Here is a 14,304-nt window from a genome sequence, read left to right as displayed (position 1 = left end):
GGGCGCCCGAAGAAAATTTTCTTAGAGGTTGCTATATTACATCTGGTATTTAATGTACGTGATTTACTACATTAGGTATTATTTCTATGGGACAGAAGGGGGTCCGGACCCCTACCTTCCCCCACCTTCGGGCACCCATGGTAATGTACGATCAAATTTTTAAGTACATCAATCATTTCTCTCGTAAACCAACCATAGTTTTCTTAAGAAAGTGTAGAAATGTGTCCCGAGTTGCGAAATTTGGAGGATGCCCGGGTTCGGTGGACCACCCACTGAATGCGCCCCTGCACACTTTTTGCCCAGAATATGAAAGATTTTACATCTACTTATAAATGTTATTAATCAATATCATGATCAACTGACAAAAGACTTCCGACATCTGGCTGTTTTTATCAGCTGAATGCGATCAAAAGCTTCAAGCAAGGAACACAAGGAGAAAAAAATGTACTCCGTCTCTATTAGATCTTCTGTGCATTTCAGCAATAACTGTGTTGTTAAGCTTTAGAAGTATTGGCAAACATCTTTCTCGTATACAATATTTTTATTTTAATGTCAACGTAAGTTTCAGTAAGAGAACTTCTTTCTCGTTTTGTTAGTCTTTTTAGATTTTCAGACATCGATTTTAAATATGAGTTTGGAATTGAAATTAGTTGCGGCAATATTGTTAGCTGACAGTCTCCCCCCCCCCCCTTTTTTTTCTTCAAACATTTGCTTAAGTTAGATATAAATCCATGAATATCGACTCTTAGGGAAAGAGATAAAAGAAAATTAGACTTTTGCATTTCAAAAAGAAACTCCCCCAGCTAGGAGAAGCTGCGTCCTCTTGATGTAAGGCTTAAAAGCCTTCATTATTGATCCCAAACATGTTTAATGATATAAAGGGTGCTGTAATGAGCTATAAAATGATTCGGAATTTTCAATGTAAAATTTCTTAACATGTTTTGAACATCATGCAAAGCATTTTCTCTTTTAGGAGATTAGTAACACTTTGTATTTGCCTTTAAGAACGTAAAAAAAGAACGCTTGTTACGTTAATGAAGCGATTCCTTGCATTTGTGACTACAAGTGATAAAACATGAGTGAGCTTTTGCAGTAAATTTATAGTATAGTTCTTTCTGATTTATCTGAAATTATCGTGTGAGCATCTGAGAAACTGAACCTCTATCAAAGCACAAGCAACAGAATTGTCCAAATATAAACCTCATTTATTTATTTCACTTTCAATATAATTTGAGTTATTATTTTTCTTTTTCAGCTGTAATTGCATCTGTACTCATGCACAAAAATTGTTCACGAAAATTTCCCAATTTTCAGTTACGTATCTCTAACTAACTAAACTCTATGGCCTGTGAAACCAGCGAGAAAAGAACTTCATAAAAGAATAGGAGGCGCTGTCGCCATTTAAAACTGTAAACTGCTTTAAAAACCAAACGAAAACTATTAAGTGTTATGACTTATAAAAAGTATTATTGATTATTAATTAAAATTTATATGAGTTTCTTTAACTATCATTCAATATCGGACTTCCCAAGATTTATTTAAATCTAGATTGATTGACCGCGTACAATGGCAATAACTCCCAATTATGACGTCCTTCACTTTTATTAAAATAGAAAAAGAATAGGGATGCGCATGAGACAAGATTTGTGGCTGTCTCGTCTCGAAAATGTGCTGTAAAAGTAATGTCTCGACTCGAAAAATGTATGTTTTTCTATTGGAAGAGCCGTGTCTCGACTCGAATTTGGTCGGGAAAATCCTGTCTCGACTCGTCTCGTGCGCATCCCTAAAAAAAAAATAAGAAAGAAAGATGAGTTAAGAGGGAGGTAAAGGAAGGAGAGGAAGAAGGAGTAGGAAGAAGTAAAGACATTGGAGTGACTTCACAGAAGGAAATGTATTGTCTCAGAGATAGTAGAAAAAGTGATACAGAGAAAGAGATATGAGATGGTCTATGGTAAAGATGGAAAATATAGAAGAAGAAGAGAAAGAAGAGGTAGAAAAGGAAAGGTACGGGAGAATTATTGAAATATAGTAAGGAAACTCAGATAAGTACTAGAGGTACTTCGTATTCCCCACTCTATTTCTTGAAAATCGAGTTTAAACAGTTCGTTGCAAAACGCATGTCAACCCCTTATAACTCTGACTTGGATCCAAGTAAATGAGCAAGTCGAAATGCGCGAGTCCAAGTAAATGCGCAACTGGTTTCTGTTAAGAAGCACAGCAAAGTGTTATTTTGAGTCTCTCGAAACTAAAAATTTACATTTTGTACAATGAATCTTAGCCAAAGAGGGATTGAGGAAGATTCCTTTCTGAAGAAAAGTAACCTTCACTTCTTTATTCAACCCATATTGATTTAGGAAGCCACGGCAAGCAAAAGTAAATAGGAGTCCCTATGGAAACTTAAACGTAAATTTTAGGATTCAACTTACTTAGCTTGAAAACACTATATACCGCCATGACCTATTATTCATACAGATACTACGCACGAAACTACCTATAAGGCAGGTTACCGGACCTAAGAAATTCACTGAAGACGAAGGAATATTTTGAAAGAAAAACATGATCTCCAATTTTAGTTTTATAGCTCAACAAACCGAAAACCAAAATTTTCTTTCACTTTGAAACTTGTTCAGAAGAATTCGTAATCACTAACATGGCGTCCGTAGTATTGAATTCCATATATAAAATTTCTGCTCGTCTTGCCGATGGGTTTTGAATAATCTCGTCCTCTTCTCACTTAACTGCTCTTTATTTTATAGAATTAAACTATTATTACTTTATATGCAGTGGGTTTTTCTCAACCTTTACGGAGTTTTCGCAGCTTGATGCTGGACCTGTTAACTCGATGAAATCTCACAGATAAAAAGCTCTGTATAGAAGTGCGCCACACCACTGAGGTTACGTGAAATTTTCAATCACAGTAATCAGAAATTTATACAGTAAAAACTGATTACGCGTTCCGATATTATATAGTGGGTTTAAAAATTATTGGGACAGGGACCAAGATTAACAGAAAAATTTTATAAATACTAGATGTACTGTAACTAGTTGGTTACAACCGGAAGTTCAATGCCGCGTTCACAAAAGCTCTTCATTGACTTCTTTCCTTAGCCAACTGGATCCTGTTCCAACTTTGTATTCCTATTTCTGCGAAATCCATCTTGACATGTCCTCCCATCTGCGTCTAGGAATTCCTAATGGTCATTTTCCGATTGGATTTCCAGTTAAAACTTTGAAAGCTTTACTTACTTCATCCATTCTGGCTACATGACCTGCCGATTTAAGCCTCCTAGGTATAGTGAACCTAAAAATGTTTGGCAAACGGTATAAGTTATGCAGTTTCTCGTTATAAAGTTTCAGTCATTATCCATTCCCGTTCCTCTTGGGTCCGAATATTACGTATCCAGGCATATGAAAAGTTCATATTTGCTGACATTATTTGTTGATTCATCAACCATTGAAGCGAAGGTTTCCCTTTAAATTTGTTAATAAAAATTTCGTCAAGCAGTTTTTCCCACGCATTGTAACATATGACAAGCTGTGTCTTTGCTGCAATTTACTCGTCTATTCTGGTTTTTAACTCAATTGCTTAAATTATCGACTCAGGTACCATTAAATTTCGTACAATTTCTTTATATTTAGTTGAATAAGCTACATCCTTTTTAATTACTTGTAGAAAACATAAGCTCCTCTCTAGAACTTTCATTTTCTGTTTCCCTCTACTTCGCTTTTAGTTTGCTGATTCAGGGTTGTATGAATAGACCTCGTTTTATTCTGTATTTTCAGATTTTCCTGTGTGGTTGCTTCTTTGTGATATTCTGACAAAGCATGCTTTTGAAGCTTTGCTATGCTTCCATTGGCTTCAATAAACAAACTTTTCGTTTTCTGTAATACGTGTAACTCATTGTAATAATATTTTGAATACCCGCTGCAAATATTACCTCCGTGGTCTGTGTCGAAGGCATGGAAAAATTAAGGAACATTTCTTCCGTGAAAATAGTTAAAAAAAAAAAAAACCGGCATAGAGATAAGACAACCAGTGAAACCAGATGATATTGCAAAAAAAAAAAAAAAAAAAAAAAGTGGTGTTTCTGTTCACGGTGGAAGGTGTGATACTGGATATAAGAGACTCAAATCATTCTATGTTATCATCTGAAGTTATGTACAAACTTTCAGATTCTTACAATTTGTAGTATAGGAATAACATCAATTTCTATCTTTAAATTGGCATAGATATTTAAATGTTAAGTTGATTATCAGTTTACATCAACGCCGAAGCTATGTGGACCTACAGCTTGACGTGGGATTCGAACTATGTGAGGTCCCACTGGGAATTGAACTCGAGTTTGCCACGCAAAACACATGTACACTAACTGCTTGGCCACAAGAGAGCTCTAGTATTAAAAATTGGTTGTCTGTGCGCGGCGCCAGTACTCGGATTTTTTTTTTTTTTTTTTTTTTGTTAAGGGCAAGAATTAATATTTGGGCCCTCCTAGAAAAATATGGAATTGGGTCCCCTATTAAAATATGAAATACCTAGAATTTAAAACCTTACAAAACATTTTTATTGCTTCTAGGAGTCCCAGTTAACGTTTTACTTTTACAAGGCCCAGTTTATATTTGTGCTTCTTCTTGGGGAAACTATTTGTTCAGATGATGGGGCAGGCCCAGCATCTTAAATTATTTTCAGTTCTTTTGGAAAAGATATGGTGGACCTATTTCATACTTTACAAAATTCAGGGGTCAATATTGAACATGTTGATGCTAGGGGCTCTAATAGTAGCCATTTTACTGAATATGTGCAAAGCAAATGCACCCTGAACATTCCCGTGAATTGAACGCGCCATATATATGTAATATACTTATTTTGTAAGCAATCAAGAGAGCACAGTCGCTCAGTGTAGAGTGCTTACTTCTTTTTCGTGGGGTCTTTGGTTCGATCCCTGGCCAAGTAAGTTTTTGGTGGACAACATCATATAAGTGAGTTTTCCCGGGATTCTCTCGTTTCCTGCCACAACCTCATTCCACCAATTATTCCAGTTATAATTCACGTGCTTTAATCATCCGTCTCGCTTTGCCTAACAGACAAAATCGTCGGACGTTAAACTGAAATATTGTAAGTAATCAGAAACGCCCTCAGGATTTTATCTAATGCGGTGAAGGGTGGCGAAAAACCGACACTCGAGTGAAGTAGTCGCGAATATGCATACCTTGATCATTTGAAACAATCATTATTGGCGGACATTTCGTAAATACTGTATATTAAATAGTGTAGTGGGTGAGTAAGCAAACCTGTTTTGTCATGTATTTTGGAGATCTGAACCAATGGTAGAGCGTTTACCTCTCGTACATAGGGTCTCTGGTTCGATCCCCATATCCGTGGCTTTTCTCGCGGTACTTCAATTTCCTCCCACTTTCTCATTCCACCAATTCCTCCACCATCATTCGCTTGCCTTAGTCATCATCTCCTGTAACCCAAAGGATATGTGGGATGTTATAACTGAAATATTTGAAGACCTGAACTCCTTTCGAAACTCCCTCGTCCCAATCCGGGTGTCCATATAAGCAACCGAAAAAACAAGAACAATTGCTACACAAACATTATTTTCTCTTACACATTCCTATTATGTTATAAAAAATTGGTTTTCCTCATGTTATTCACATGTGCGTGACTATGCTTTCATGTCCATTCTGCTTCCACCAAACACATCGCTTATATCTTTTGATTTTGCTCACGGCCGTCTCGCAGATGCTTATTGCGTATCTTTATGAAATCTAAGAACAACTTAACAGCTAATCACAATAACGAATTGATCGTTATCCAACTGAATGTATGATAATCAACACGCTTCTCGTAGCTAGAATAAATATCCTTGAAAATGTTAAGCTCAGAATTATACAGTTACATGCAATTTTTTTTTTCAGTATGAGCAGTAACAATCTTTAAATACAGACGACAAACTTACAGCTGTAAACCATAAACTGTCATAAAGTAAGTCACAAACTATTATTTTACAGTTTTATATGTCATGTTTGTGTTCTTTGTAGTTACTATTTGGCCTTTTGTGCAATTTGTGCTTTTTTTGTATAACTTTTTCTGTATATTATTTTATTTCTTGTGCTTTGTAACGTGGATGTATTTGGTCTTTTGCGACTGTTATGTATGAAAAGGATGATCATTAGAGACTAGATGTTAGGCAATAAAACTATAATAAATACGAAGGTAAACAAGCACTCAAAATGGAAAAAAATATAGGTAGTAAAATAAGCACTAAAACCTAAGTAGAAATAATGACGTTAATTACTCAACAACTAAAATGTAGTCACGCATAATATTCAAATAACCAACAAATACTGTCACCCACAAGACAATGTTTCGAAAATAAGACGAGAATTGTCATGCTTCTCGTCTCGTCTCGTCTCGAATTTAAAAATCTACGTCTCGTCACGACGTGACGAGAAATTTCTTTAATCTTATGACCAACACTAGTTTAGCTACATTAAAAATCTATACATGATTGATTTTAGTATAATACTATATCAATAATCTATACATGATTATACATGATATAGTATTATACTATATCAATACATGATTATTGATATAGTATAAAAACTATAAATTGATAATGTGATTATACGAACACAATAAACAGGATTTATTAACCCTATCATCATCATCATAGGTATTCTCCCATTATTACCAGGACAATTGCCCCAACTGAAAAGCTTCCATGCTTCACGGTCTTCATCTTCACGTAACGATTTTTCTATTTTGATATCGTCCATTAATTGTAATCTTCTTCGCCCTCTTCCTCCCTTTCCTGACAACAGATTGTCTAGCACATCCCTCATGATACAGTGCCTTCTTACTCAATGTCCCAACCAGTTTCTCTTCCTCTTCTTAATAATATATAAAATTGTTCTTTGCTCCCCACCATTTCTGACACCCACTCATTCGTTACCGCTCCATCCAGCTAATTCTTTCCATTGTCCTCCATACCCACATTTCGAAACCTTCCAATCGTTTTTCATCACTTTTGCGTAATGTTCGTGTTTGTGCCCCATATAGTACAATGCTTCAAACGATGCTGCTTGATGTGTAGCAGCTGATGCACGATACTTCATTATTTGCTTTTATGAGTCCTTTTCTCAACTTTTTATTCAAGGTCGCAGAAAATAACATTTTCTTCCCCTAACATTTTCTTCTATTGCCATTCCTATCCTTGCTTGCTTTTATTTCACGTTCATTCTTCATATATTACTACTACTATCCAGGTACCAAAAAAAAAAAAAAAAAGTAGTCACCTGTTCTATTTTCTCCCCTGCTACTTCTATATTTGGCACCGATCCCTTCATTCCAATCACCATGGCTTTTGTCTTTCTAACATTTATTTTCATCCCTTATAGACGTGGAAAATCAATAGACAATGCTATATCACTTCCTTCGTGAACCTGTGGTGATGCTGAAGAGTTCTGATATCTTCTAGATAATATTTAAAAAAAAAAAAAAATGGACATAAATGTTCTACATCAACTTAAGCCTACAAAATGAGGACAGAACACTTTCGAGAAACGCTTTTCGTAATCGGGACGAGACAAAAAGAGTATTCTTCAAGAATCTTATTTCTCGCCCCATCTCTTCTCGGAGTAACATTACCTAGAAACATATCTGATAATTATTTGTGAAGAACATCTTAAATAAAGAAGTATGAAATTCTTTTAGTGTACAAAAATCTATTAAATAAATATAGCAGCACAAAGTTTTACACTACATACAACCGTCCGAATTACTGATCACTTTGGAATGTGAAAATAAATTACATTTTAATTTCGTATATTTCGTCAATCTGTCACAAGAAATCATTAGTTGACATTCCACAAGATTATTTTTTCAAGTTGTCAATTGATAAAATTATGCCTTTGATCATGCAGCATATTAAAGAAAATCTAAAACGATGTTTATATTTCCATAAATGTAATCGGAATCCAATTTGCATGATTGTTGTTGGGAATACTGTAGGGTTTACTTTTAAAAAAACTATCCGTCGAGGAGATTCAGCAACAGTGTTGTGAAAAACCTAGTTTTAAAACAAAAACAGCCCAGTGGGTTTTACTGGGTAAAAGTGTGTATTATTGGACAACATTGGCTTTTATTAAATTGTGTGACTATATTTAAAGCCATATATCTACTTAAGACAATATTTCAGCAATCATGTTCTATTGCACACATGAAATTATGTAGGTCTATCTCCGGCGCTTATTCCTGGTTTGATCCCAGCTCCTGCAAAGTGAGCTTTGTAGTGAGCAAACACTGCCTGAATGTATTCTCTCGGGGCTCTCCCATTTCCTTCCACCATTATCATCAATTTCATCATCATCATCCGAATTGGATTCAGTGCATAGTCATGAGATATCAACTTTAAAAAAAAAAAGAAGAAGAAGAAGAAAAGTGGATTTTCTATATAATACGAAATAGGAATAGTTTCTACTACTGTTACACTCAGGATTCAAATCTCTGAGTCAGCCATCCTGACTGAAGATCCTTTTTGTTTTCCTCATATACTGGGATAGTGCCTCAAATTCAGGTGCCAGAGATAAGAAACAGCTTTATTAAATGATTGTTTTATTTTAATAGAAAGTTTATTTTTTTTGGGTGGGGGGAGAACTTGAATGCTGGAAATGGATTTTTTTTTTTATATAAATTCTCATTTCGAATTCCAGATTGCTTTTTTTTTTCAATAGAAGTTTACGATGAAAGGGCCTTTGTAATGTACAGTATAATAATTGTACTAAATGTCACATACTTCACCAGATATGCGAGAAGAATTCGGGAGTTTTCACGATCTGATTGCCGTTTAGTAAGTTCCTTTTTTAAAATGAAGCGTTTTCGGTTTGTAATTAACTGACACATGAAGAAAGACATTTTATTATTTGTTTGCACTAATACGCAAATATGAATTACAAAAGCAAAGAGAAGGTAGTCGCTTTACTTTCTATTTCACACTAGCTGAAATGCACGTTTTTTTGAGTTTCCTCTCTCTCCTTAGGATACGGACATCAATGAAAGTATAATAATAAAATCTCCATAAGGTATTCTGTTTTTATCATAAATTTTGAACTTTCTCCTCCGTTTAAACAAAGTCACATGATAAAATCCGAGTTTGACATAGGTATGTTCAAAAACTCATTTCAAACTGTTGAACTATTTCTCCGTGGCACGATCACAAAGAACAAGCAAAGTCGATTTAAGAAAGAAATTATAGAAAATTCTCTCTTCGTTTCCTTAAAACGGACATTTTCAAAAACAGAGAGACGTCTTCCCTTATTTTTAATGGAGAGCTTATATATCGAGTTTCATCTCCCTAATTGACGGCCTCATGAGATAATATATTTTTGGCTGAAATTTTGAACGCCCTCTACTTCCATTAGGATCTGCCTTTTAATCCAATTAACATAATAACATCCCAGGTCAAGGTGGGTACTACCTGTGTGCCAAAATCCATTTCAAACTGTTCAACCGTTTTCAAGTGATGCGATCACAACCAACAGGCAACATCGCCTTCAATGTGAAGAACAAATTATAGAAAACGCCCCTCTTAAAACCAAAATTTTTCAAAAACACGTTGGAGCATGTGTCCACTTACTTTTAATGTGGAGCTTTTTTTTTTTTTTTTTTTTACATAAATTTTAAATACCTTCTTTTCTCTTAGAATGTGCCATTGAATCAAAGTAATTTCATAACAACCATCTTAAGATAGGTACTATGTTTAAAAATTCATTTCAAACTGGTCAACTGTTTCCCTATGATGTGACCAGAAACAACAAGTAACATTGCTTCCAATGTAAAGAAAGAAATTATAGAAAAATGGTCCCCTTCCCTCCTTAAAACGGGAACTCTCAAAAACGCCGAGATAGGGTCCACTTATTTCTAATGAGGAGCTATATGAAGTTTCATCTGACTAACTTGATATTATCGTGAAATACTAACTAAATGTTCTGCATAAATTTTGACCATCTATTCCTTCCTTAGAATTCACGCTTTTAAAAAAGTAACATGATAAAAGTCCAGTTCGAGGTATACATCCAAAAGTTAATTTCAAACAGTTTATCCGTTTCCTTCTGATGCGATCACAAGTAAGATCCTTCTCATTATTATATAAGAGATTGAATGAACACTGTTACAGCCAACAGTGCGTATATAAATTTCATTCTGCAAGATTTCCAAACATTTTTTTTTTCAATGGTAATCTGTTTTGGTGGTGATTTCTTGATAAATTCTATATATTGTAACCCAATTCTGAAGCTAGATGTGTACTGCTACTGAGTAACAAGATTGAAGAAATTATAGCCTAATCAAATTAAGGTTATCATTTCAGTCCAAATTTTGAAGTATATATTTTTGAAGTTGTTTTTATTTTCACGGTTTTATTGTAGGTTTTATGTGGGATTTCTGGGTTGGGGAAAATTCCAACAACCTTGTTCAGCACTCATCCTACAACCCACATTAAGAGAAGGAAAGCTTTTGTAGGAAACATTCCGTCGCAGTATAGGTAATCTAAATTTCTTCCTTTTATTTCCCTATAAAAATGATATGAATCAAGTTTTGCATACAGAATGGAAATTCATTACAATACTTTTAAAATGAGATATTATTGAGTTCTTTGTGTTAATTAATTAAGATCCATTTTTGGTGTAACACACAAAAGAACCACAACTTTTCTAAACGAACCATTTTATTATTATTATTAGATTGGACCTAGTTTTAAACAAGGAAAAGTATTTCCTACTAATTCAAACATTGCTTTACAGTTAAAAAAAAAAAAAAAAAAAAAAAAAAGAGTTGACGTAACGTTATCCGAAAATGGATTAAAGGAAAAAGTAATAAACTTTTAACTTAAGAAGGAAGATGGAGATTTTGTAACAATTGAAATGACATTTTGGTTAAAAGAATAAAGGGATTTTAAAAAAGCAATTTTTCATTATTCAAAGTGTATTGTACAAGAAAACTGAAGTCTTTATCATTCATATTGACTCCTCCGACTTTTTATATTGATCCAGGTATATGATAAATGATTAAAATGACCTTCTGAGAAGGGGAAAAGGGGGGACAGGGCCTTCAATGAACGATCACAATGCGTTAACAGACGTACAGCATCCATCCTTGCTCTTAACTTTTCCTCAATCTGACTCAATTGTATTCCATTGTAGGACGCCTATGCTGGAGACAGGTCGTCCATGTATACCAATTCTTCGGGTGACCTTGTGTGTTTTACACAAACACATATATACACAAAAGGAAGAATTTAAAAGCTGTATAAAGAAGTTTCATGTTGTTATTGATTATCTGACATCCAGGTGGTCTTGGCCTTGACATGTTATTTAAAAGAAAGGAAACAAGATAAATCAGTGATTAAGTCCAGAAAGAAAAAAAGTGCATAAAAGAAGGATCAAACAAAATAATTCAGTAATCTGTGGAGAGACAGTTCTTGTAGTGTCTTAAAGAATGGCCTTTCAAAAAGTTTTGATAAATGGTAATAAATGTCTCCTTCGTGTATAACAAACTATAAAATAAAAGAAAAGTAAATTATAACCCTAAATTACTTTTAAAAACAATGTTTTCATGAAACGCACTAGAAAGGAGTTTTACTTTCTTACTTACTTTTGATGAGTTAAAATGAAGAAATTGAAATAAGATGACAAGAGCATTGGGCACTCCTCCTAAGATTGATGGCTGATGATTTTTTTTAATGAATAGTATGGAAGTATCGGTTAATAACATCTATCGGTTGATAAATATCTCATCTTTGAACTTTTTTTTTTTTTTTTTTTGTCTCGTTAAATGCTAGTAATCGTAAGACAACAAAATTTACAATGATCTCAAAAATCTCGTTATTGAATTCTCTATCTCCGTGTGTGTGTGTGTGTGTGTGTGTGTGTGTGTGTGTGTGTGTGTGTGTGTGTGTGTGTGTGTGTGTGTCTGTCTGTCTGTCTGTCTTTTATTTGCGATTTTGCCAATTTTGAGTCCTGCGTTCGATAGAGCATCAAAAACTGTCTGAGAAAGTTTTCCGAATGGAATTTTTCGCGTCACTCTTATCGTTTCCGAGATATTTGCCAAAAAATGGCCGAGTTCCGGTGATTTAAGGCGCAATATCTCGGGAACCATAAGTTATAGAGAGATCATATTGGTGTTGATCAATATCTAAGAGGACGGTGAACATTTTTTTACCAACTAGTAACTGGTGGTCACTGGCCACCGTTCCTCAGATATTGTCCCAAAAAGTTCCAATTTTGGAAGATTTAAGAAGTCATACAGAGATTTTGACTCTGTATTTTGGGAATTTTTGCGAGAAAGAGAAGAAGGTGTGGATACAAATATTTACTTTTACATTTAGGAACAATCACAGCCATCCTTCCCGCACCATTCTTTTTAAGTTCGATTTGGCAATGCTCTTGGAGCATTCTCAACTGGTTATTATTCTGTCTCAAATAATGAAGCTACTATATTTGTTATGGACATGTAGAAGGTATTATTAACGTTTAATGTTTTTTTTCTATTTTCAGGATCTGCCAGGAGCTCAATTATTCCTCCTAGGAGCCCTTCACCGTATCCTTCAAGAGGTCCACAAGTGAATCTAGGGTTCAGCTCAACCTGGTCGGATGCAGGTTCGAGGCGAGCAAGTAGCAACGTAAGCCAGGTAAGTTGCAAGTGTTTAAAATCCCATATCAAATCTAATCTTTCTTCTGTAATCCACTGAAAGAAAAGTAATGCTGTGTGAATCTCATAAATAATGGGACAAAGCAGACTGCAGGATGACTGATGCAGTGATTAGTATATTAGCGCGCATTACCGACTACTCTAAAATAATTAACTTTCAAGTTATTATCTGTGACATCATGGTTTCCTTTTTCCCGTTTTCAGTAAACGAAAAAAACAGACACAAAGAATAGAGGATTTAGTATAGTTTGACCGAATCAAACGAAATCATTTATCCTCTATGAAGCAGAGATTCCTCGTATGTACAAGAGGTGAGCGATATATGTGTATATCTAAAGCTATATGGTAATCTTATATACATGTACCTTTAAATTTTGGTCCTGTCATGGCATACTGCTATACAAATTCAAATTTGGAAAGCAATTTGTAAGTTTTATATAGCATTCTTGGCAGACAAGAAGATCATACAGGGTGTTTCAAAACAACACTGACAACGTTTGGGAGGTGATTCCTGATACCAAGATTGGACAAAAATTATAGACCAACCTAGGTGCACAAATGCTTTCTTTCGGATTATAGGCTGCCGAAAACATGAGAAAATGAACTCCAAATGTCATAGCTCCAAAATTATGAGGCCCGCCGTAATAGGGTCAAGACTTCACTTAGGAACAGGTATGTGCCCTATCCAAATATCCATGTTTCAGAATCCTGCGTTACTTCCTCAACAATTTTTATAGAAATAGTTAGTGAGTAGTTCAAACTATATGCCTGTATCCAAACTCTCTCTATCCACATGCTACACATACTGTTCTCTTTCCCGCTTAGATGTTACATCATGCCGTTGCAGGATGTCTGACATCTAACAGTCTTCCGTATATTACGTACTTATATAGGGTGTTAATGAACATATACCAACAAACTGTAAGAGGTAATTCTTCACATCAAAATAAGAGAAAAGTTTATGTGGACCTATGGCGAACAGTGCTTAATTTCAGAGCTAGGGCTGTCCAAAATCGCGAAAAAGCCAAATTTCAAGAGATCCTATTTCCAATTCGAGAAACTGTGGATAGTGGTTCTTATCAGCGTAAAGGAAGTAACGCATACGCAATCCAAAAATGCATATTTCATTAATGTTCAATTAGTGTGCAGAGTATTCCATGCGGGGTGAAATTCCCAGACATACCATCAACCGAATTTTGAGATATACTCTAACTTTATGATGGGTCCAAAGTAGGCAAACGATAAGCCTTGATAGTCGTGAACACCGAATCCTTTGGTTCGATGCCGGAAGTGTAAAGGGTCGTCAGCAGCATGGTCTCTCGTACTCAGGAAAACGCATGCTGCAATGTTTTCTTTTACGCTTATAAATAAAGAAAACGTGAAATATACTGTGAAGAAATCCATCGCATCACAAGCTATTCCGAACACACACACACACACACACACACACACACATACATACACACAAATGGAACTGCCGGTTCCTAACACTTCCGACTTCCCTCCGGAGCATTGGATGTCCGTTGTTGTCAAGGCTTACCTCCTGCCTACTTTGGACTCTCCTTGAGATCAGGATATATCTGAAGACC

At 35.1% G+C, this 14,304-nt stretch overlaps 1 protein-coding gene and 1 long non-coding RNA gene across 2 annotated transcripts in view; one reads left to right on the top strand and one right to left on the bottom strand.

The window, feature by feature from the left end:
• LOC145680996 (uncharacterized) overlaps nucleotides 1-14,304 on the top strand; it is a 1,339,336-nt gene that overhangs the window by 1,177,952 nt on the left and 147,080 nt on the right. The window contains exon 7 of the mRNA XM_081752259.1: nucleotides 12,562-12,695. Coding sequence (XP_081608385.1) covers nucleotides 12,562-12,695 — 134 coding nt within the window. The remainder of the gene's footprint in view (nucleotides 1-12,561; nucleotides 12,696-14,304) is intronic.
• Nucleotides 1-14,304, bottom strand: part of LOC145680997 (uncharacterized) — a 597,524-nt gene that overhangs the window by 480,797 nt on the left and 102,423 nt on the right. The gene's annotated exons all lie outside the window — the stretch shown is intronic.

Source organism: Thermobia domestica, chromosome 3, assembly GCF_964235325.1.
Source record: "Thermobia domestica chromosome 3, izTheDome1.hap1.1, whole genome shotgun sequence".
In the NCBI taxonomy this organism is placed as follows: domain Eukaryota; kingdom Metazoa; phylum Arthropoda; class Insecta; order Zygentoma; family Lepismatidae; genus Thermobia; species Thermobia domestica.
Note: the sequence above shows the minus strand (reverse complement) of the source record. Positions and strands in the feature narration are given on the sequence as shown.